The 25,064-nt window shown below is 47.4% G+C and overlaps 1 protein-coding gene across 2 annotated transcripts in view; it reads right to left on the minus strand.

Annotated features, from left to right (window-relative positions):
- The window catches only part of ACACA (acetyl-CoA carboxylase alpha), a 100,754-nt gene that overhangs the window by 37,281 nt on the left and 38,409 nt on the right, over positions 1-25,064 (minus strand). For both annotated transcript variants that reach the window (XM_054287459.1, XM_054287460.1), the window contains 12 exons: positions 20,703-20,726; positions 18,183-18,326; positions 16,991-17,087; positions 15,648-15,755; positions 12,921-12,977; positions 12,560-12,604; positions 9,779-9,820; positions 9,193-9,408; positions 8,530-8,685; positions 6,696-6,899; positions 4,148-4,303; positions 2,841-2,987 (listed from right to left, as the gene is read on the minus strand). In XM_054287459.1, the coding sequence (XP_054143434.1) occupies positions 2,841-2,987; positions 4,148-4,303; positions 6,696-6,899; positions 8,530-8,685; positions 9,193-9,408; positions 9,779-9,820; positions 12,560-12,604; positions 12,921-12,977; positions 15,648-15,755; positions 16,991-17,087; positions 18,183-18,326; positions 20,703-20,726 (1,396 nt within the window). The remainder of the gene's footprint in view (positions 1-2,840; positions 2,988-4,147; positions 4,304-6,695; positions 6,900-8,529; positions 8,686-9,192; positions 9,409-9,778; positions 9,821-12,559; positions 12,605-12,920; positions 12,978-15,647; positions 15,756-16,990; positions 17,088-18,182; positions 18,327-20,702; positions 20,727-25,064) is intronic.

Genomic DNA, 25,064 nt, shown 5'->3' on the forward strand with positions numbered 1-25,064 from the left:
GGGGGATGTGGGGTGTTGCTGCAGGCCCTCCTTACATCACTTTCTCCTTGTCCTTGAAGATTAGTTGGCTCTTATCAGCAGCTGGTGCTTTCCTGGTGCCAGAGGATCAGGGGAAATTGTAGTCAAAATACATAAAGTGCTATAGAAAAGCATCCCAATGCCTGGCTCAGGACTGACAAGGAATTTATTGAGTTCTGCAAGGGGCTGAGGGAATTACCTTTTCACACTGAGATTTGTGCTAATATGCTAATCTGGGGAACAAAGCCCTGGGCTTTGCAGGGGGTGTCACCGTGCTCCAGGTCTTGTCTCCAGCACGGTGATTTACACAGTGCTGGAGACACTCCCAAACTGCTCTGTGCTCACCAATTCCCAGCCCTTTCAGAGAATTCCCCATTTCAGCACAGCCCCACGGCAGGGGTGGAACAGGATGAGGTTTAAGGTCCTTCCAACCCAAACCAGTCTGGGAGTCTGTGACAAAGTGGAAGAGGAGGTGTCCTCTGGATGGTCAGGGGATGGAAAAGGCCCTGCAGCGATGGTGCTGTGCCCCAAGGGCAGGGCCAGCCCACAAGAACTGGGACCCTCTGCTCTGGAGCAGCCTAGGAATAAAGAGCAACTTGTATTTTCACAGTCCATTAATTCCCTGGCCTCTTTGTTGAGACCACAGCAAAGAGCTAATTACTGCAATGGGGTGGTGGGCAAGGGGAGTGGTCCTGAGCTACCAGGAAAACCTCTGGGATTGGGAGAAGCCCTGAGACCTCCAGATTGTCCTGAAAACACAGATTATTGCCCAAAATGCTGCTGGCCAGCTCTGTGAGGACAGGGAGAGCCCAGGCTGGAGCTCCTGCCCTGCCCTGTCAGAGCAGGGACTGCAGCCCTGGCTGCCCACACATCTCCTGATTTTCTGCTGCTTTCTCAATTCCTCCCATCAGCTCAGACACTCGGGGCACTCAGCTCAGCTGAATGCTGTAACAGCAGGGGTGCCTTGACCCCTTTTGACACGGAGGAAATGCACCTGTCAGCAAGGCCAAGCCCTGATCCCCCGGTGCCAGGCTCCCACTGCAATGTGGGAATGGCTCTGAGCCTCTGATCCAAAACAAGGAGAGCAGGAACCTGGATGTACCCAGCAACAACAACCTTTACCACAGACAGCAATTCCCAGCAGACATCTCCTCTTTACTAGAAAACACAATGGGCAACCTCTCCAACGAGTCTGAATTCAGAGAACCAGCACCTTTTGCTGGCAAGAAAGAAAAATAATAACAAAAATCTCACATTTCCCTGAGAAGTTCCTATTTCACCTGTCAGCCAGCTCACTGGGACCAGCTCTGGATGTCTGGGGCACAGACTCAGAGTTGGAGGGACCTCAGTGCCCACCCAGTGCCACCCCTGCCATGGCAGGGACACCTTCCACTGTCCCAGGCTGCTCCAAGCCCATCCAGCCTGGCCTGGGGCACTGCCAGGGATGGGGAGCCCACAACCTCTACAACCCCTCTGGGCAAGAAGACATTTGAGAGATCACATCAGATCAGATTAATTTAAATACCAACACCGCACACACCACAACAGCCATGTGATTTCTTCACAGACCCAGCACAACCAAGGGTTAAAAAAAAATCTCCTAATTTTTTTTTTTGGTGGTCTTTGGGTACAGAATCTCTTATAATAAGACTATTTGTATTCATACTGGCAGAGTAAACACTACATGCTCATGCCCAGGCAGCTCTGTGCTTGTAATTTCAGCAAGAACAGAGCGACGTCCCTGAGGGACTTTGCTATTTCCCCAGCCACCATCCACTCCAGCGCTGAATGAGAGCAGGGAAGGAGAGAAAGATGATGGCACAGGGCTCCCCAGCAGCCCCAGCCTGCCCTGGGAACAGGGAACAGCTCATTCCAGCTTTAATCAGAGCAGTTCAAACATTTCTGCTCCAGTCCAGCAGAAGACAAGGCCGCAGCGACCCCACGGACACCATCAGGGGTAATTTGCAAAAATCCTGTTCCAAACCTTCCCCCCTGACAAGATGCATGCAGGAAATTGTGAGGAAAACCTCTGTTTCCTTGCATCCCTACCCTGATGGGTTTAACAGAGCCTTTGCAAACCTTAAGCTGTGCTTTTAGGAAAATATAGTTCAACGACACCAAGAAAAAATAAATGATACCATCACTTAAGGCTGTTCAAATTTAAATTACTTTAGAACATTCACTTACTAATTCCCACAAAAATAACCACCACATCTTCCAGTGGTTCTCTTTACTCTGCAGTCATTCCAAAGCTGCAATTTTTTTGCACCCAGCAAAACCCCACCATGACAGCAAAGTCTCCTGCTCGAGCTCCAGGAGTGACCCTCAGCATCAGCTCGTTGTAACCCTTGAGTAAATCCTGCTCCAGAGTGGGAGGTTCCACACACCTTGGTACCAGCTGTGTGGGGAGGATGGAAATGGAAGCATAAAACAGATTTTTCTGTGGTTAGGGTTTTTCTCAGCAAATGAAAATATTTCTATTTAGTCTTGTAAAACACATTTTGCTCAAACACAAACCCCAGTTACCTGGAACAGCTGAATGAGCATTTTTTAATTATGAAGGAAGCCCAGCATAGGCACAGGTTTGAAATGGAACCATCATTTACTAGGGAAGTTAAAATACCCATTGTAGGGAAGGCATTAATTTTTAATGAAACAAAAAAAATCTCATTTTCAAGAGTGAGATTCCATCTGTGAGAGGCTGAAGGGATGGATTCTGTGCCCGGCTGGTAAATTCTCATTACAATGGCCAAACCCAGCCCAAAGCACGGGGTCCTGAGGGGCAGGGAAGGAGCAGCAGCAGGCAGGGAAGGGGCACTTGCCTCGTTTCCTCCTGGCAGCCTGTTCATGTGCACGAGCTGGCCCTGGTCATCCAGCACCAGCTCCGTGTAGGTCAGGATGTCCGAGGGCAGCGGCGCTGGGGGCAGGACGGCGTGCTCGCTCATGGAGTTCCACAGCTTGATCAGAGACTGGGGACAGGAGAAATCCTCGTTAGCACTGCCACCCACAAATATTTGTATTCAATATTGATATTTCAATCTACTTAATATTTATATTAACATTATCATAAATATAATAACATTATATTAATATAATGATATTGTTATATAATAGTATAATTATATACATATAGTTATATTGCATAATATGAATATCATATAGATATAAATAATAATATAATATATTTATATTATATATAAATATAATAATTTAAATGTAAATATTTACATATCGTATATAACACAAGTTATATTGACATTATATCATATACATCGTAAATGTAACGTTATATTGTATATAACATAAATATCTACGTCAATATTGATATTTCAATCTACTTAATATTTACATTAATAGTATTATAACTATAATAATATTATATTAATATAATAATATTGTTACATAATAGTATAATATAAACATAGTTATATTACATAGTATAAATATAATATAGATATAACTAATATAAATATAATAATTTAAATATAAATGTTTACATTATATAATATATAATGCAAGTTATGTTTACATTATATCATATATATTGTTATATTGTTGTAAATATATTGTAAATACAATGTTATATTGCATATAACATACATATCTACATAATATATATATATAACATAATATGTAACATAAATATAACATTATATTGTATATAACATAAATATCTGTGTTAATATTTATATTTCAATCTACTCCAGTGTGGTATTCCCAGCAGAATTTGGGGGCATTCCCAACTCAGGGCACCCTGAAATATCCCTCTCCTGCCAGCGTGACTGACAGTATTCCAGGGACAGCACCTGCTCTGGGATTTGCGTTGTGAAACAGTTTCACCCAAAGTGAAATGTGAATGAGGTGGTTAGGGATAGAAGCAGCAATTTAGAAATGCCTCCTAGGAAAGGCAAATGAGATCATGGGAAAGCAAACAGCAACAAGAGAGGGGAGATGGTTTATGTTTCACTGTTTGACCCATTGATGGAACTCCAGTTTATCCTAATTTCATTCAAAGTAGATTCAACCCATAGCTGATAATCCCTGGGGACCACTGGCAGCCGCTCCAGGCTCCCCCAGCAATGAGGATGGCAAAGACAGGAGCAACAAGGAGAGCCCAAGGAACACTCACCTGCCTGAACATCTCAGGAATGTCATAGACATAGGATGTCCCCAAGGTCTGTGCCTGGAACCTCTTGGACTGCAGCAGGTCCTTGGTCACGTAGGGAGTGTTGATCAGCATCCCGTGGAGCGGCCCCTGCTTGTCTCCATACGCCTGGAACATGATCTGCAGGACAAACCAGGGGTGGTTCTGAACATTGAGCTGACCCAGCCCTCAGCAAACCCCCCAGGCTGCTCCAGCCTGCTCGTCCCTGCCCTCTGCAAGGCTGGCACAGCCAGGCTCCATCACTCACTGCTGCCCTTTGGGGACACCTCAGGACCGTCACTGCACCGTCCCACACTCACTGCCCATCCCAGAGGAGCACACAGAGCCACTTCCCCAGCACAAACTGGGCCCTGGGAGGAGCTCCCGGTGCCCAGCAGCTCCCTGAGCCCTGTCAGTGCCCAGGGATGCTGGCAGCAGCCAGGAGAGCTCCGTTATTTACGGATGGGGATCCGCGGCTGCGCCCGCCTGCCGGGTCAGGACTCGCGTATGTCATGGGGCTTGAAGTTCTGATATTGTAAGTCTAAAAGATTTTCCCAGAGTAGCAACATGAATTATCAACTGCCGTGCTGCACGGCACTATATATTCTGGGCAGGCAGGACTTGGAAGGGAAGCTTTCCAAGGGAGAAACAGGAGGAGATAAAAACGGGATAAAAACGCCTCAAACGGCCCAAACCCTGTTTAACAGGGACACACCTGGCAGAGGGGACATGTTCAGGATGTGTTTCACAGAATTTGGCTAAGTGAAGAGGAATGAATTGAAGAGTTACACAAAATTCAGTTAAGCCTATTTTTATTTTTAGATCAAACCAGCAGTTTATGCTCTCTTCAGGCTGCACAAACATTGATTTGGGAGGCAGCTTCTTTAATGGGAGAAGCATTTATTCAGGGTAATGAGTGTTTGTGGCAATGCCTGTCTTGGGATCTGCCAGGATCTGCACTTGGAAATTCTCCTTAAATCTCTGGAAAGCTCCACAGCAGCTCTGAAGGGAACTGGAGAAGTCTGTGCAGAGCATTACCACTTATCACTACTGAGAAACAAGAGATCAGGGTCATTCTCTCACCATGAAGCCATCCTCCCATTCTTCAGAAGTCATGAAAGTACCCAGCGCATCAGAAATATCTGAATTTTTTTGGAAAGATTTCTCTAAGTTTAAAAGAACCCTCTGGAAAGACAGGAAAAATCCCCAGATCTGAACTTGCCCTATAAACCTCCACCACGAGGACGAAGCTTCCTAAAAATATCAGTGTATTTTTTTTACTAAAATGTGGTTAATATTCTGGAAAACAAATCAAATTTAATACTGGAAAGCATCTAAAGCCTCACACATCCACAGGAGCCCATTCCCCAAGCTTTAAATAACAAAGCTCATCAGTTCAGAGTTCACTTGTGACCTTCACAAGTGACTGACCCAACTCAAGGGTTAAGCTGAGCTGCTGGAGATTATTAAAATGTTCTTTTCTTTCCTCATCTCCCCTCAAAGGCAGGAATGAGGTAAAACACACTGACACTATCTGCTCTGGGATCTCAGAGCTGGATGGACTCCACGGCCAGCACTGGAAAAATTAAATGGAAAAAGGGGGAGAAAGGTGACTCAGCACTTTGTGTGCTACATTCACAGCGCCCAAGTGATTTATTCTGCTGCTTCTCCTGCCTGGCAGAGAGATGATTACAGAGGGAGATGTAAACATTTCTCTATTTAAATATTTTCTATGCATCCCATGCTCCATGGATTTTAGCATATGTAGGTATTGCAGTTAACCACACTGTTCCCACACCATGGAAAACAGAAATGCCACAACAGCCACAACCATTCCAAAAGAGCCCATTACGCTTCAGAAAAATGATATAAAAGCACCTTCCATAATTTTACATCTTCCTATCCAGGTCATCCCTTATATCTTTAGAATTTAAAGGACATGTTCACACATTTTCTTCTATCTACTCAGAAAAATGTACAATTAATAATATCTTTTTATTACAACCTACAGGATGAGCATCAGCAGTGATTCCTCTTCTAGTATTTTTTTGAGCACTCTGAGGAAAACCGTTGGGGAAAACAGGTGCCCAACTGACTGAGGGCACAAAACAACCAGAAATCCTGACTGATTTAATTGCTCACATTTTCACATCTGCTGCTGCAAGTTTATTTTTCCATTCTCCTTCCTTTGGCTAAGCTGAACGGCAATTTTGTGTTAAATTAAAATGTATTATGGGGCTTGAAGCAACCTGGTCTAGTGGAAGGTGTCCGTGTGAGGATGTGCCACTTCATCACTGCATTGCCTCCATTTTCTTGTGCCCTTCAGCACAGAAAGTTTAAAATTCCCAGCACCCAGGACTCCAACATCCATGCCCAGGGCAGGGGGCTGGAATGGGATGAGCTCCAGGGTGCCTCCCAACCCAAACCATTCTGTGATTCCCTGGAAACACCACAGCCCACAGAGGAGCTCCACCAGGTGGAACATGTCCCCTTCCCGACGGTCCCACCCAGCCCCGCATCCTCAGGCACGCACCTGGCCCGTCCTGGAGTCTGTCACCTCCTTGTAGAGGCTGATGTCCAGGTAGTAGCCCGACTCGTTGGTGAGGAAGAGGCGGATGGGGATGGCCTTGCCCGTGGGCGTCAGGCGGATGTTGATCTTCAGCTCGGCCTGCAGCACCCGCAGCTTCCACAGGCGGCTGCCGTAGCGCATCACCATGGAGCGCACCGACTCCTCGATCTGCATGGGGGAAAGGGGGAAAAGCCTTCCTCAGCAGGGCTCTGAGGCTTCCTCAGCAGGGCTGGGAGGTGGCCCTGCCTGTGCCAGGGGCTCTAAGGTCCCCTCCAACCCAAACCATTCTGGGATTCCTCCTGGATCCATCACTGCTCTGCGTCCCTCTCTTCCCACGGCTCCAAGGTGGTGAAGAAGCACCACACATCAGCACAGTGTGCCCGGTGCAGTGACAGCACCTTGGTGACCCTGTCCCTCCTCATCCTAAGCCTTGAAACACGCAGGAACTCCACCTGGGGACTGATGTAGTGGGACAGGGCTGGATTCACATCCCTGCTTCCTCATGGCACACAGAATAACAGAATAATTAGGTTGGAAAAGATCTTGGTGATCATCAAGCACAACCAACACACCCCACCCCAGCACAGGGAGCCCCTGCCTCCCCTGCACAGGCACCACTCACACCTGGGAGCTACAGAATCCAGGGAAGCCAAATCCTTGGCAAGCAGTTTTGTAGCCCTTGTATGCACAATAATCACATTTCACTGCCTGCACGGAGCTTTAAATCAACAAAGCAATTACCACTTGGAGCTGGGCCTTCTGCTCTTCTATTAAACTTTATAAAATACCACTGTGGGCAAAGCACATATTAAAAGAAGGCAATTTATAGGCTGGGTTAAGCATTTTTCCCAAAAAAAGTCTCTTTTGCACAGCAGCTCAAGGAAAAGTCATGGTTTGTATCTGAGGGCAGCCCAACTTCCAGGGATGAATATTCCAGCTTCTTCTGAACTTCCTGGGAACCAACACCTCTGGATGCACGAGGAAAGGCTCATCCAAAAGGGATTTAAGCCACCAATTTCTAATCATGATTTAAAAGTCAGCAAGCAAGAGAGAGTTATTTTGATACCCAATTCATCTTTCTAACTTTCGGCTGCTCTCCTCAGGAAAGGTCAGCTCTCATCTTAGGGTACCCATGAACTGAATGCTGATTTCCAGCTAAGTTCAGCCTGGGTTTGGGACTTGCTTTGTGGTGATTCTGCTAGCCACAAACCTCCTTTATGCCTGAACACTTTCATTTGTGCATCTACAAAATTTAATGTTCATTTATTTATAACGTTCATCTCTGTGCTTTTGCACCAGAGACTGAAAATGAGCTACTTTAGTAGCTGAATTTACAGATTCTTTTTAAGCTCCTAATTTATCTCATGTTTTATTTGCATGGAATCTCAACTTTTGCAACAAACAGAAGACCTGCTTCCTTATTAAAACTGTTTACCTCAAACACACAATGAAAAAATAGGTTTGGTTTCAAACACAAAACATATTTCCAATAATTGTCCCTCAGTTTACACAGAGGAGCTGAGCTGCACAACAAAACGGCTTTAAAGTGCCAGAGGGCAGGGTTGGGTGGGATATTGGGAAGAAATTCCTGATTATGAGAGTGGGGAGGACCTGGCAAAGGCTCGGAGTGTCCAAGGACAGGTTGGATGGGGCTTGGGACAGTGGAAGGTGTCAGGGTTGGAACAGGATGAGCTTGAAGGTCCCTTCCACCCAAACCACTCCATGATTCTATGAACAGAAAACATTTTATTTCTGACAAGTGAAGCCCTGGAAGGACGAGCTGGGCAGGAGGTCCCACCTTGGAGGGGTCCATGATGACGGTGGGCACGAAGTTGAGGAAGATGTGGTTGCAGTCCGTGCGCACGTTGGTGTTGTTGAAGGCCACCTCCAGCTCGTCCATGGCCTCCAGCAGCAAACGCTCACCCTCGTTCTGCAGGTACTCAAAGGAGGCTTCCTGCCAGGAGTGCCAACAAAACACTGAGTTCTGGCTCACAAATCACTGCCACACAGAAAGCAAGGCTTGGAGAGCTGCGGGAGGGTGGGATGGAGAGGAAAATGGAGAGGAATTCTCCACAGCTTGGAGAGCTGCAGGAAGGTGGGATGGAGAGGACAAACCCCACGTGCAGCCCTGGAGCAGATCCATCCCCAGCACAGAGCCAGTGCTCCCAGTGCCTGGGTCCCACCCCTGGCTGCCCTGTGCCCTCCTTTAGCTCACAGTAAATCTGAAACTACACAGGGCAAGCCACTGCTGCCTCCAGATCTAAGGATTTATAGCTCTCATCTTGGGCCCTGAAAAATCTCCCTCGAGCACAGGAACTCCAAAGGGCTGGTTCTGAGAGCAGCACCAGCAAGGAGAGGGCACCACCCCAGCCCTCCACACAGGGAATGGTCCCTTTTGGCTCCTGCAGCTCCCCAGGGTGACCCTGGCGTTACCCACAGCCGTGCACGGGCACAAACCCACCTTGGTGACCAGGTCCGAGTGCCTTATGATGGCCCTGACGAAGAACCTGTAGTCTGTGACCTCTGTGCCCACCTCCACCTTGGCAGCCCCCAGGTAGAGGTGCATCTTGTGGTTGGCACAGGGGATGGCCGTCAGGTCAAAGTTCCTCATGCGGTTCAGCTCCAGCTGGAAGGCCAGGGCAGGCTCCAGGTGCCTGTAGATCCTGTCCTCCTCAAACTGCAGGGACACAGCACAGGGGGGAAAGAGGGCATTGGAGAGGTGAAACACTCAGGGAAGAACCCCACAACGCCCCTTATGAAATTTCATATTTGACTCAAACTCCAAAAATTCAAACAAATCCAACCCAGACTCTTCCATCTCACGCAGCACTGGGAGCTGTGAAGTTGTTGAATAACACAGACTGCAGGGCAGCAAGTTCTCAAGCCCACCCCCCTCAAAAAACCTTGTTTTCCACAGAAACCAGAAGGTTTTGTCCTGATTCTTTTCCACAGAAACCAGAAGGTTTTGTCCTGATTCTGAGCAGTGAATCACCGCACGCAACTCCAAGCCAACACTTGGAGAGAAGTATTAAGAATATCCAACTCACCTTATCCCGGGCACGGAAGGTGAAGAACTTGGGGAACTCCCTCTGTTTGAAAATGAAAACAGCAGTGTTAGTGCCCCCAAAGCAAGCACTGATGTGCCCAGAGTGCTCCCAGGCCACTAGCACAGCACAGCAGGTGACACAAGCTGTTCCCAGCTACCTCCCCAACATCACAAAGGGGGTGGAAAACCAAATCACCTTCAGGACAGCAGAGGCAGCTCAAATCTGCCCTCACTAATGCAGAAGAGGCTGCTTGATTGGCTTTAGATTATTATTGTCAATTATTAACAGATAACAAAAGTGTCCAGACAGTAGAGGGAAACTTTTTCTAGATTTGTTATGATTAAAATTCCAGTGGAAACGTCTGGAGTGATAGGAACACTCTGTTATGGACGCAGACGTACACACAACAATGATCTTATTCTACAACTCTCTCCATACCATTACTGCCAGAAATACTCTCTTCCCAAGGAAAACTGGGACTTGCAATCAAATCACTTTGTTCTCCTGTATGAAGCAGCAAAAACATTACAGAAATCCCCCATCTACCACTCAGTTTCTCTGGTTTTCTGTTGCATAGGTAAAACCCTGGCAGAGCCTTGAGAGTTTTTTGAAATATTGTAGAAATCTGAGATGAAGAGAGGAAGCCTGGACAGCATCCAGTGCCTCCAGCTCCACCCAGGCAGATCCATCCCCTCCTCTGGAACTGGAGTTTTACTGGGCAGGGCTTTGGTCAGTGCTCGCCCCACGTGGGAGCTCTGCTGCTCAAGGTGACCTGAGGGACACACACACAGCCCACCAGGACTGGCTCACTAAGCAAAAACCAGGAATCTCACCTGGAGCCTCTGAATCTCTGGCTCCCATTCCGTTATCCATGAAAGATGAACAGCCCCAGCTGGAGGGAGTGCGACAAGCAGTGACACTGCACCAGCCACCACTGATTTTAGCACAGATTTTAAGGCTAAAAGGATTGTTCCAGTCAGTCATCTTCATTCCCTCCCAGGTGAAACAGCCCCCAGACCTCACCTGACGGCTCTCAGTTGAGCAAAACTTGAGTTTGCCTGGAAACCCTTCCAAAATAAGCAGTGGTACAAGAAATGCTGCCTAAAAATCCAGGCTCACGCAATCCATCAACTGCCTGTGAGTTTCATCTAAGAGAAAACCTCTTCCATGTTTCCTGGCTTCTCCCCATCCCTCCTACCTGTCCTCCCCTGCATGCTGCCAGCTTCTCCCACCATCTCCAGGCTCATTCCACCACTAATGGAATTGCTTCCAGGGCACCTCACTGGTGTGCTGGGCAAATATCATAATTAGATGTGCACACACACAAAAATCCTCAGTGCCCTGCTACCAAAATCCAAAAGAGTGCTCCATTTCCTAGGCAGAAGAATTATACCCCTGCTGTGTTCTAATCAACCAACCATCATCAAGACAATCAAAATAATTTGCCTAAATTAGCCAATCAAGACACCCTGCAAACTGCAGAACGCGAGGAGCTGCACCAGAAATCATCAGAGTTGATTATTATACTAATAATCACGTTAAAAACCTAATGAGATGAGGAAATTGGAAGCTTGCTGGAGCAACTCTCTATTACCTCGACATGCTGGGAACTAATTATATAGACTGTAATTAAAACAAAAAACAAACCCGAGCCCAGGCCTGGCTAAGTTAATGGTTGGTCCAGTAATGAAGGGGCTGGGCCAGCAGACAGCAAGGACAGAGTGACAGAGCAGCTCCACAAGCTCTGCAGCCAGGTGAGCCCACATTGAGGGCGCAGGCAGAGCTTGGGATGGTTCTCTCTATTCTGTGCCTCCTTTCTGACCTCTGGCACGTCCCACAGCACTGACTCAGCAATTCCCATTTTTCAGCGCCCATTCCGTTCTCCAAAACTTCCTTTTTCACACCTAAAGCCCAGATTTTCCTGCTAAATGTCCCAAAAGACTCTCCACAAAATCCAGTTTCCTAAGCTGTTGACTGACACCTCTGTACCTGTGCTGTGAGCAGCAATTCCCATGTGATGACAGGTTGAAGCACTATTTCTGCTGATTTGTAAACCAGTTTTCCCTTCACAAACCTTCCCAGACCAGCTGCGTTGAGCACAGGGGGAGTTTCTTGCACTTCAAAGGCCCCTGACAACTTCCAGAATTGAAAAGTAGAGACCCAAGAGATAAAAATCTGGTTTATGCCTGACATTGCCACCTAAACCAGATCTCACTGATGCCCAAGAGACAAAAATCTGGTTTATGACTGACATTGCCACCTAAACCAGACCCCACTGATGCCCAGGCCCTGGGGAAAGAAGGAATTCCCAGCAGTAAGAGCACCAAACATTTCCCACACCACAAAACCACTCTGCAAAATTTAACAGGTCCCTCCAGTGACCGAAGTTGTTTTAAAATCAGTAAGAGGCCAAAAGGAATCACCACACTACATAGGAAATACAAAGGTTTCACTGATAATTGCACTTTGGAACAGAAAGGGAACACAAGAACCACTGGAACACAAGGAAATCTCTGTCAGAGTGGCTCCCTGAGCTCAGCCAGGGAACCAGGGACACTCTCAATGCCACGGGCACAGCCTGGGTTTGCAGCCAGATTTCCAAATAAATACTATAAATACTTCAATACATAAACACTTCAACTCTTCACTTTGTGGGCACGAAATGCCTGCCTGAGGTCCAAATGAGAAGGCCTGAGGTCCAAATGAGAAGGCCTGAGCCCCCTGGGTGTCCCCTGGCCTCGCAGCAGCAATGCCACCCTGCTCCAGGCCCTTTTTACTTACATGGAATCTCTGGTCCACCTCATAGTTGACCTGTTTCCTGAAGTCCTTACAAACGAAACATACACACATAGGAAGAAAAAAAAAAAAAAAACAAAGCAGAAGACAGCTAGCAATTAGGATTAAAATCAAAAATTAATTAATTCAAGAATACAAGAGGCGTCAAGATTGCGTACAATTGTAAATTAATTCTCTTAAGCGAATTCATGAAAACCGTCTCGAGTTTTAGAGGATAAAAACAGTGAGGAGAGAACTAAATACAATAAATACAGCATTAAATTTGGGGGAAAACCATGTCAGATGCCAATGGCACAACGAGCTAGAAAGCAGGGAGGTGTGAGCATGAGGAGAGATGTGGGAATACCTTTTGTGCCACAAGGAACGTCAGCCTCCGAATGCCATGCTCAATCAGGACTGATTTCTGCAAAAACAAGGGTGCAAACAGTGACTGGAGTGCAGAAAAAGGACAATTAAAGCAGGCTGGAACCCTCTGTGCAGTGGAAAATCTCTGCAGATCCTTCGGAGCCCCTGCTCCCCTGGAGGGAGGATTTCCCACCTGCTGCTCCTTTGGCAGCACAAACACCCAAATCCCTTCCCCTGAGCAGGGAAGGGGCTGAACCACAGAGCAGTGAGCTCAGGCTGAGCCTGGCTGGGCAGGAACGCAGCAGAGCCACCCCAAACCGTGCAGGAAATATCCTGCATTGCCTTTTGAATGTGCAGGAAATATCCTGCATTGCCTTTGGAACAGTGCAGGAAATATCCTGCATTGCCTTTTGAATTGTACAGGAAATATCCTGCATTGCCTTTGGAACAGTGCAGGAAATATCCTGCATTGCCTTTTGAATGTGCAGGAAATATCCTGCATTGCCTTTGGAACAGTGCAGGAAATATCCTGCATTGCCTTTGGAACTGTACAGGAAATATCCTGCATTGCCTTTTGAATGTGCAGGAAATATCCTGCATTGCCTTTTGAATGTGCAGGAAATATCCTGGATTGCCTTTGGAACTGTACAGGAAATATCCTGCATTGCCTTTTGAATTGTACAGGAAATATCCTGGATTGCCTTTTGAACAGTGCAGGAAATATCCTGCATTGCCTTTTGAATGTACAGGAAATATCCTGCATTGCCTTTGAATTGTACAGGAAACATCCTGGATTGCCTTTTGAATTGTACAGGAAATATCCTGCATTGCCTTTGAATTGTACAGGAAATATCCTAGATTGCCTTTTGAATGTGCAGGAAATATCCTGCATTGCCTTTTGAATGTGCAGGAAATATCCTGCATTGCCTTTTGAACAGTGCAGGAAATATCCTGCATTGCCTTTTGAATGTACAGGAAATATCCTGGATTGCCTTTGGAACGGTGCAGGAAATATCCTGCATTGCCTTTTGAATGTGCAGGAAATATCCTGCATTGCCTTTGGAACAGTGCAGGAAATATCCGGGATTGCCTTTTGAACCATGCAGGAAATATCCTGCATTGCCTTTTGAATTGTACAGGAAATATCCTGCATTGCCTTTTGAATTGTGCAGGAAATATCCTGCATTGCCTTTGAATTGTACAGGAAATATCCTGCATTGCCTTTGAATTGTACAGGAAATATCCTGGATTGCCTTTTGAATTGTACAGGAAATATCCTGGATTGCCTTTGGAACAGTGCAGGAAATATCCTGGATTGCCTTTTGAACTTTTTCAAACTTTTCTCCTTCCTCCTCCCTCTTCCAATTTAAAAGAAGGAACAACAGCTCAGCTCAAGCAGGAGCAAACCAGCCCCTCTCTGCACAGACTGTGATGTTTTACTAAGGTTAAACCCTTTGGAAATGAGCAGCAGTGACTATATTCATGGCAAGAGGAAGAAAATAACTTTAATAATGCCATGATTTAAAAAGCAAAAATTGTTATTGCTTTTAAAATTCCACAAGTGGCAGACAATAACAGCAGAGCAACAGGATTCTGATTACATGGTAATAATGTGGGTCTCCCAGCAAGGCCACAGCTATTAGAGAGCGATTAGCCATCAGCACCTGGAGAAACTCCATTTCCACTGACTGCCTCAATCTCCTCCACAAGTCATTTACAAGTATATGATCCTAATTTCTATTAAAAAAACCACACACAACATGCTGGGACTGGAAGATTATTTGGACAATTTGGATCAACCTATTTGATAGTTTAATGTGGTTTTGGATTTTTTTTTTTTTTTGTAATATATTTTATTTCTTTCCTTTTATCCCCTCCCGTAAAACGCCTGGAGCATGATCAAGCAGATGAAAAGCAGAACTAGTTTTAATTCTTGAATTTGATTGTTTTCCTTGTTTAAAGAGACAGGAGGCTGCTGAAGCCATGTGGGTGCCAGTCTCATTTTGGAACCCCTGATTTCCGCAGGGTGTGTTCCCATATTCCACAATGGGAAGCTGGAAATACAATGAGCTTTCCCAAACCAGCACAGCTCCAGGATCCCAGCTCCTGGTGGGATTTTCAGCCCCACAAACCACTGGAGCTCTTCCCACCCCACAAAAGCAGGTGCAGGCAGAGCCCAGGGTGGACACAAGGAGGCTGTTCCCAACCCAGGTGTCCCACAACTGACATTTGGGACTCTGAGGTGCATCCCACACTAAGAAAGGAGCAACAAAACATGCCAAAGAATTCCTCCTCATGCCAGGAATGTTGTGTAAGGTGGCTGCTCCAGCACCCTAACAAGGGCAATAAACTTTAATTGCATTAGGACTATGGTAACACACAAATACAGGACATTTTAATGCTATTTTACATGGTTCTGTTGCTCCTCCAACAACTGTTACTGAAGATTGGCCTGATGTGTTTAAAACCTTCCAAATCTTTGATCCCATCAAAAATTAAAGGGAAGAAGTCCTGACCTGACAGATTAGAAGGAGCAACAATGACCTGGTGCCCTCAGGAAGGTGCAGCTGCACCCAAAGCAATGGGAAGGCTCCAGAGGGGATAAATTGAGGATGTGACTGCAGCGTGTGTGCTTTGAAACCAAACCAAACCACCCCAAACCCAGGGAGCACAGAGACAGAGTTTCCCCAAGCTGTCCTGCAGACCCCAGAGGGGCAGAGGGGCTCACCTTGCTCTGGGTGAACTCCCTGAACATGGCAGCCAGGCCGTCGTCGTCCACGTCGCCGTCGGTTTTGATGGCCACGTTGAGGATGTGGATGGGCTCCTCCCGGGCACTCTGCAGGGACAGGGGAAGGGGAAGGTCCTCATGGGGTAGGAATTAACAGTGAGCACCTCCTGGATCCCCATGGAGCAGGAATTAACAGTGAGCACCCCAGAACAGGCTCCCTAAACCCAGCAACAGAGGTGCTCGGAGGGAAAGGACCCCAGAGGAGCACCAGGGAACTCTCGGAGGGAAATCCTTGGCCAAACAGCCTCAGAAATCTGCAATTTCACATAGGTCAATGTCCACAAACACCAAACAGGAGCCTCCTTGGGGGAATTCAAGGATGAGACAGGGCACAGGGTCAGGGCCTCTCTTTGCCACATGCAACACAAGGACAGTAGAGGGCTTTGGCATCAAGGAAAGTAATTAAATTAATTAAAGCGTAGGGGCAAAACAGTGTGAGTTTCCATACCTACAACAACATGAAATGATGTGGAAACATCAATTCCACTTGAGCTCCAAGGAATTACAAATTCAGCCTCCAGGAGCCTGTGATTAACTGGGAAAAACTGAGACTGGACAGGAAATTACCTCGGTGAGGTGAGGGGGATGCAGAGAGAGGGATCTGAGGACATTAAGGTTGACAGTAATGTTCTGGAAAAGGCTACAGTGCTTCCACACATCAGGATCAATGGAGCAGAGGAAAACAAAGCCCTGTTCTGGACACAGGCTGTGTTCCAGCAGAGCTTCCCACTCTTGTGGAGCAGCTCCTGTGTCTTAGGGGAAACTGGACTTCCATCCCTATGGATTAGGGACCACCTGCCTCCTCTGCACCTGTTCTCCACATCTCTGCACAAACTGAGCGGCTCCACTCAGCTCTTCCTCCCAAAAACAGTTCCAAGAGGCAGAGCAGAGGGAAGAGTCAGGATTTAAGGGGATTGGGAAGGGTGTAAGACAGGAAACACAGCAAGTCAGACGGAGGACAAAGACAGCTGAAGATGCAGTTCAACATTCTGGTGCACAGAGAGGGTCTGGAGACTTAATGGTGGGTTTAAACTCTGTTATGGTGCTGTGGACCCAGGAATTGTGCTGATGCTAAAAGCCATAAACTAAATTTACATGGGGAGCAAGAGCTGAGCTGCAGAGCAGAGCTGGGAGCGGCCGCCCACGCCGAGTCACCTGCTGTGGAACAGGCAGGCAAATCACAGCCATAAATACACACAGCTCCCAACTCCTGCTGCCAGCACTCAGCCAGGGAGGAGCATCCAGCCCCAGAGAACCTTCCAGAAAAACAAACAAACCCCTACCTTGTCCTCATCATAGAGGGAAGCGTGGCCGGCCTCGGGGAACGTGGGGCTCTGCGGGGGAGAGTCGCAGAAGCATCCCATGACTTCATCAAAGATCCTGGGACACAGAGCAAGGAGCAGTGAGCACCACAGCACTGCAGCACACACAGCACCCTGCACTGGCCCCTCCAGCCCTGCCAGGACAGGGCTCCCTCCCTGCTGGGCTCAAAGATCAGGAGGCAATTCCTCAAACCAGGGTCTGCACTGGCCAGCCCTGGTCTGAGCTTCCTGGGTGCGGGCTGAGGGCTCTGCTGTGTTTCCAACCTTTCTGTCCCAAAAGGTTGGAAACACAAAGAACTGCCCCCCTCCCACACCCACAGAGCATCAGGAGGCACCAGCACGTTCCCAACCAGCAGAACCCGGGGTGCTGATCCCTCAGTGTGCAAACTGCTCCTCCTGCAGCCTGGGCCACACGCAGGGATCCAAGCAGGGAAACACCCCCAGGACTGTGGGAATCTACAGAATCAGAGGGGTTTGGGGGAGCTGCAAAAGGCAGGCCTCAGATACAGTAGAACTGTGATTGGAGCTAAGCAGCAGCCATGAGATAGGTCAGCAAAAAATTATTTAAACTGTAGAAAGGCAAAGACAAATAGAACAATGGTCTGTGTATTAAAACTTGTCTAAAATAGCTCTCTAAGCTACAGGAAAGTTTTTCTAGCAAGATATTAGGAAGGTTAAAGCTTAATAATGGAGCTCTGTGCATTGTGTTTTAAGGTTTACAAACAGGTGTTGTATTTGAAACAAGCAAGCATTGTTTTAACCATGGTACGTGTGCTTATAGTGGTTGGACAGAACTACTGTCAATATAGTATATATACTATACAGATATAAATACTGTCAATGTGGTTTTGCTTTGTGTGATTGGTCAAGAAACTTATAAATGAGTAGTAACATTGAGTTCTGTGTCTGCTGCCTGGGATGTGAGCTGCTGGCATCTTCCCATTGTCACAACCATGTAATGAGACTGATGCTGAACATAAAACAGCTCAAGGCAGTTCCACAGCAGTCCTGTCCTGTTAGTGATCCGTAAATAGCCCCTGCTGGCGTCAAGGACCACCTAAACCTGACTGTAGGCCTGGCAAAGCCTCTCCCCAGCTCTGCCAGGGCCCAGGTGCAGCGGTGGGCACAGGAGCAGGCCCAGGGCGGCACCCACCTGACGAAGTCCTCGAAGGTGCGGAAGGAGACCATGCCGCCCATGCGCTGGCACGGCGGCGTGAAGGAGTTGTCCAGCAGCACGTCGCTGACGCTGGCCACGTGAGCCATCCCATAGTGGTTGAGGTTGGAGGAGAAGGACATCCTAAGGAGCAAGGCAGCAAGGGCACAGTCAGCAGGGGCAGGGGACAGCACGGCAGCAGGTTTGGGCAGCGCTCTGCAGCGTGGCTGGGCTGTGTGGTGGTGTTCACAGGGGTCTGAGGATGAGGGAAGAGATGAGCATCTGACTCCGTGTTTCAGAAGGCTTGATTTATTATTTTATGATATATGTTATATTAAAACTATACTAAAAGAACAGAAGAAAGGGTTTCTTCAGAAGGTTAGTTTAGAATAGAATAGGAAGGAATGATAACAAAGGTTTGTGGCTCGGGCTCTGTGTCCGAGCCAGCTGGGCTGTGATTGGCCATTAATCAGAAACAACCAACATGGGCCAATCAAAGATCTACTTGTTGCATTCCACAGCAGCAGATAACCATTGTTTACATCTTGTTCCTGAGGCCTCTCAGCTTCTCATGAGGAAAAATCCTAAGGAAAGGATTTTTCATAAAAGATGCCTGCAACAGCTGGGCAATCCCTGCTGGGCTGCTCAGCCTGCCCAGAGCCCTGCCATGGCTCTGGTGCCACCCCTCCCTGGATGGGCAATCTCTGCTGGATTGTTCAGCCTGTCCACAGCCCTGCCATGGCTCTGGTGCCACCCTCCCTGGATGGGCAATCTCTGCTGGATTGTTCAGCCTGTCCACAGCCCTGCCATGGCTCTGGTGCCACCCTCCCTGGATGCTGTCTCAATGACAGGAACACCCAGAGTTCACAAATAACGCTATAACCCCTTAAAACAGCTATTTCTCGAGATGACAGGAGAATTCTGACTCAACTTTCCTCCTGTCTTTATGTTTTGCTTTACAGGTGGAACATGACTCAAGCAGCAGCAATTCTGAGATTTGACACTTGAAGGATTCAGTACATTTTTACCAAGGCTGTATTAACTTATTGATTCCATGATTTTTCTGATCCTACTATAATTTTCACTGCTCAAATGCAGCACGGTACAGTGACTTGTCCAAAGTTCTTTACTGAGTCTTGCACTCTCATTCCCACCCCTTCTGTTCAACAAACAGCTGGATGTGGCACTCAGTGCTCTGGGCTGGGTGACAAGGTGGGCATCAGGCACAGCTTGGACTCCATGGTCATGAAGGTATTTTCCAACCTCAACAATTCTGTGATTTTTGTGGTTTTTTTTAAAAGATTCACAGTGCCATGGCCAACACTGGCAGAAGAAGCTTCTCCCACAATGAGATTGGACTTTCCTCTGGTGACCACAGCTGGGCTCTGCCTCCTCTGCAGTAATTATCACCAATTTCTGAGCTGTACTACAGAATTAATTCAGACTCCCTTCCAGAGCTGCCTGCAAGGTGCTGACACTTCTGAAGAGACCCAGGGACCTCACCTGCTCTCCCTGGGCTTGGGGACACGTTAATTTTGCTGCCAAAACTGGAGGAGATGGGGAAGAAAGGCAGGGAATGGATTCTGGAGCCTCAGAGCTGTGAAGTGCAGGGGCTGCTCACTGTGTGAGAAACCAGGACCTGGCTGAGCCACCCCAGCCTTGCTGGGATCTCCTCCTTGCCACACACCAAACCCGCTGAGATCCAGCCCTGAGCACAGTGCCAACAAGCCTGAACTATCAGCAGGGTGATTAATGGCCCTCCATGCCTAAAGTCACTCTCTGTTTCTGCAATTTATCTCTGATTAAGAGCCGTGAGACTTCCAGGCCCATTTTTACTATTTTTCCCTAAATAGGCTTGTAAGCAGCAATAAATAATAGGGATTCAGGTTTTGAAAGAGGGGAATTTTTCAGGACATGCCTTGGTGTACATTCTTACAACTCACACAAAAACTATCACAGAACAGGAACTGAACAAAGAGACAGCAGACATTTTTCATCTATTATTTAAAACAAGAAATACTTCTCAACTGAGACACAGGAGGAAAAATTAGTGTCCAAAGCACAACAAAACATGCTGTCAGCTGTTTGAGATGTAGATTCATCTGGGGTGTGAGGGGGGTGAAAGAGCCCTGACAAATCCCAAGCCATGCACAAGAAACCAGGGAGGGCTGGGAGGAGCTGCCTGGGGTCACTGTGGCACCCTGGGACCCAAACCTGGGAATTCAGTGCCAAAAAAGACCCTAGGACAGCATTCTGCTGTGTAACACACTGCAGATGAGCTGAGAAACACAGCAGATTTAATTCCAGAGATTGCTGCATGCAAAGTTTTGGGTTTTTGTTAAAGGAAAGCTGAAAACATGTTTTAGACAAAGGGAGAGGAAAAGGGGAGGTAAATAAGAGTTATGGCTGAGAGTTTCCCAAGTAAAGAGAAGGGCACTACAACAAAACATGCTCAAACACTCAGGGTTAGGCTCCTTTCTAGTGTGGATTTGGAATTTGAGAAGATGGTGGGTACTGTACCTGTTCAGGGTGGGGATGTTCCCTCTGAAATCAAACAAGCACAGTTAATCAGACTGGTTAGTGAGAGCCATCACACAGAACCATCATCAAACAACCAGCAACACCTTCCCAAGGGGCTGCCCCAAATCAGGGGGAGCTGCCAGGGCCTCCCTGCCCCACAGGGCACAGCCAGGCCATGCAAACAATGCAATTGCCCAGGAGAACACCTGGGATGTGCCAGGGACCCTCAGCCCTGTGCACCTTCCACGGTGCCCTCCAAGCCCAGAGCGAGGGCCTGCACTCCCTGACAGAGCAGCAAACAGCAGAGATGCAAAAAAAACAAAGAGAAAAACAAACCAGCATCTCACACAGGGAAACTGCAACAGGTTCAGGAGAAGCAGCCAATGCTCAGTGCCAAAGCTGCAGGCTGAGAGCAGCCCACGCACAGCTCCCACCAGGCAGGGACAAAGAGACACAGAGCACCATGGAACACTGGGGATGCTCAGCACTCAGGGCCAAACAGAACAACCTGGAGGCTGAAAACAATAACCTGGAGGCTAAAAGAACAACCTGGAGGCTCAAAAGAACAACCTGGAGGGTAAAAGAACAACCTGAAGGCTAAAAAGAACAACCTGAAGGCTCCAAACAACAACCTGAATGCTAATTTGAGGAAAACTTTCCCAGACTGGTTTGGTGACAGCAGAGTCATCTCCACTGCAAGGGGATGTGCTGGGTGCATTATTGAGAAACAAAAAATTCCCATAGACTTAAACCATATGGGGAAAAATACATAAAACCATAGCTGTTATAAGTACCACAGAGCAGTATTTAAGTATTAAGTATTTATTAAGTGGCATTTAAATTAGCACTTATATTAGTATTAGTATTTATTAGTATATATTAGTATATTTATTAGTATTCATTATAACAATATTTATTATTATATTTATTTAATATATTTATTGTTATAATCGTTATTCATATTAATTATTATAATATCTATTTATTATTATAATATTTATAATTTTTATTTCTTATTGGGATATTTAATATATTTATTATAATATTTATTTAATATCTTTATTATTACAATATTTATTAGTATTTATTGCTACAATATTTATATTAGTAGTAGTATTTAAATTGAAATTGTTTAAATTAAGCAGCAGTAAGTAGTATTTAAATATTAAGTGTTTAATTTGGGGGATGGTGGGGACAGACCCTGTGCTGCAGAGCCTGTGTCAGGACAGAGCTGGCCTCCAGCCCTCAGGGGGTTGGGACTATTTTTTGAGCTTGGCAAGGAGTGGCAGAGCTGCATGTGATCCACTTGAGTGGGAAAAAATAGCACGGAGAGAGGACTGGCAGTTCCTACCCCAGCAGGAACCCTCCTGCGGCCGTCCCTGGAAGGCTTTCAGCAAAGAGAGGGACAGAAAACAGCACAACAAATGTTCAGCTCAGCCTCGAGAGGGGCACCTGGAGCCCTGGGAGCCTCTCCTGCCTCTCCACAGCAGTGAAACAGCACAGGGAGGATGGGCGGAAACTGAGAGGGAGCAGCTTCAAAGAGGGATCAGGAGAAATTCCTCCTTGTGAGGGTGTGAGGTGCCCAAATCAGCTGTGGCTGCCCCTGGATCCCTGGAATTGTCCACCTTGGATGGGGCCTGGAGCACCCTTGTGACCGTGTTCACAGGGGTCTGAGGATGAGGGAAGAGACAGGATCTGACTCCGTGCTTCAGAGGGCTGATTTACTATTTTGTGGTATATATTACATTAAAACTATACTAAAAGAATAGAAGGAAAGGTTTCATCAGAAGGACAGCTAAGGATAGGATAGGATAGGATAGGACAGGACAGGACAGAATAGAATAGAATAGAATAGAATAGAATAGAATAGAATAGAATAGAATAGAATAGAATAGAATAGAATAGAATAGAATAGAATAGAATGATAACAAAGTGTCTTGGACTCTCTGTCTGAGCCAGCTGACTGTGATTGGCCATTAATTAGAAACAACCACACGAGACCAATCCCAGATGCACCTGTTGCATTCCACAGCAGCAGATAATCAATGTTTGCATTTTGTTCCTGAGGCCTCTCAGCTTCTCAGGAGGACAAATCCTAAAGAAAGGATTTTTCATGAGAAGATGTCTGCGACACCTCCTGGCACAGGGGAAGGTGGAATAAAAGATCTTCAAGGTCCTTTCCATGCCCTGGTTGTGTGCCAGGGCCCCCCCAGAGCCCCCAGCCGCACCAGGCTCACAGCCTGTCCTGCAGAGCCTGCTCTGATCCCAGGATGGGCTGGAAATGCTCCTGTCCTGGCTCTGATCTCCAGCCCCATTGGCCCCACTGCTCCTGCACCCCTGAATTCAGCTCCCTGTGCCCCCTCCTCCTTTATTTCCCTTTTTCTGGGAGCTGCCCCATGGCCACGCAGGGCTCAGCTGTGGGCAAAGCACAGGGCACAGCTCAGAAATGAGGCAGCAAAGCAGAACCAGCCCAGGCTGGCTCAATACCCCACTTTAGTCATTAACAGCGGTGCCACAGCAGAAAGAGCAATTCCACAGGCTCTGGCCAGGGCCGTTCCTCTTATGTTTCCTCATTTCTGCAGCAGATCTCAGCAGAAGGCAGTGAAACATGCCTCCAACCATACATTTTGATTGGCTTTTCCCTCTCCCTCTTCCTTCCCTCATTCTTCCGCTCCCTCTGCGACTCAGCCGAGCTGAATCTGCTGCACGAGTCCAATTTGCATAAAATTATCCTGGTTCCATTCACTCTGCTGCCCCTTGCACAGCCCCTTCCCTGCTCTGCTGGAGGATTCTGCCCTTCCTGAGGCCGGCAAGGCCAGGGAACAGCAGCACATCACTGCTGCCCCATTAACACCAAACCCAGCTCGGGGCTGCAGGGATCTCCAGGTGTCCTGGCACCATCCTCCATTCCTCCTTTCCCCAAAAACCACCCTCACAACCAGGAGGGGACCCTGGCACCCCCCGAGTGCCCCTCTGGGGCTCCAGGTGGGGTCAGAGCCCACGGCTGGGTCACGCCTGGCATCCAAAGATTGGTGCCAGAGGCTGCTCCAGCAAACAGCCCACAGAAAATGCTGTCACTGGGTCAGAAATTCACATTTTGGGAGTAGAGCAGTGTAGAATGACAGCAGGGAAAAAAATCTCTGCACACTGCTCTAGATGTGAGTGTGGGGTTCTTAAAAATGCCCTGTTTGGGATGAGGGATATTTCACCTGAATTTTGGGATATCTAACCTGAATTTTGGGATATTCAACCTGGCTTTTGGGATATTTCACCTGGTTTCTGGTATATTTCACCTGGCTTCTGGGATATCTCACTCGGCTTTTGGGATATTCAACCTGGCTTCTGGGATATTTAACCTGGTTTTTGGGATATTCAACCTGGCTTTTGGGATATTGGACCCACAGAGCCCTCTGGGGCTCCCATTAAAAGCTCTTCTCCTCCCTGTGACTTCCCCTTGCTGTTCCTGCATGAGGATGTCTGGTGTTAATTTAAACAAATAATTCCCCAATCAGATTCTGCCCACAGCACCCACCAGGAGCAGGCTGCACTCTGTGACTTTGTCACATTAAGAGCTTTTCTGTCCTCTCTGCCTCCCTGTGGGCAGCTGATGGCAATCCTGCCATGGCCACAAGCACAAAGCCTGAGCTGTGATCAGCCAGCTCACAGGGAGTCACTGGGATTGCTTCTGCCACAATTAAGGAAAGGCAGAGCAGGGTTAAATACCAATAATGAAGAATTTAAATACGAATTTAAACACCTAATTAGAAATTGAAACCATTGCTGTTTTCTCTATGTGGATGTTTGCCTCAGTAAAACTTGGGGGCTCTCAAAGCTTCACAGATATCTGACACAAAGGGATCACAAATATCTGAAAAACGTGTGGCATCATAGAACAGCAGCTCCCCGAGGGAATGCTCTCCTGAGGGCTCCCTACACCTGCTCTGGGTCCCCAGCCCTGCAGAGCCTCCAGGGACACTCTGGGATATTCTGCCTCTGAGGTTTGCCCTTGGGATGCATTTTTGCCTTTTCAGCCTAAGGATCTGTGCTACAAAAGACACAGAGAAGCACATGAGGAGCACAGACCATGGTCAAGAACAACAAACAAGATTTAAGCAGGGTTTTGAGATTTCCTTGTCCTGGGTTTAACAGCAGGTGTGGCTTCAGAGCCCCTGTGCCACCATCAGCCCCTGGGCACCTGCAGCCACCCCAGAGGAGGGCAAGGAGCTGCCCAGGGGCCAAATTCATCCCTGGCAGCTGGAGAGGAGCTGATCCTGCCCCTGAGCCTGCCTCCCCTGCACAAGGACCATGCATGGAGCCTTCTCCACCTCGCAGAGCCTGAGCTGAGCTCAGAACCTGCCCCAG

The sequence above is a fragment of the Melozone crissalis genome, unplaced genomic scaffold (assembly GCF_028551555.1).
Source record: "Melozone crissalis strain CALT ecotype California unplaced genomic scaffold, PUWL_Pcris_2 ptg000057l_1, whole genome shotgun sequence".
In the NCBI taxonomy this organism is placed as follows: domain Eukaryota; kingdom Metazoa; phylum Chordata; class Aves; order Passeriformes; family Passerellidae; genus Melozone; species Melozone crissalis.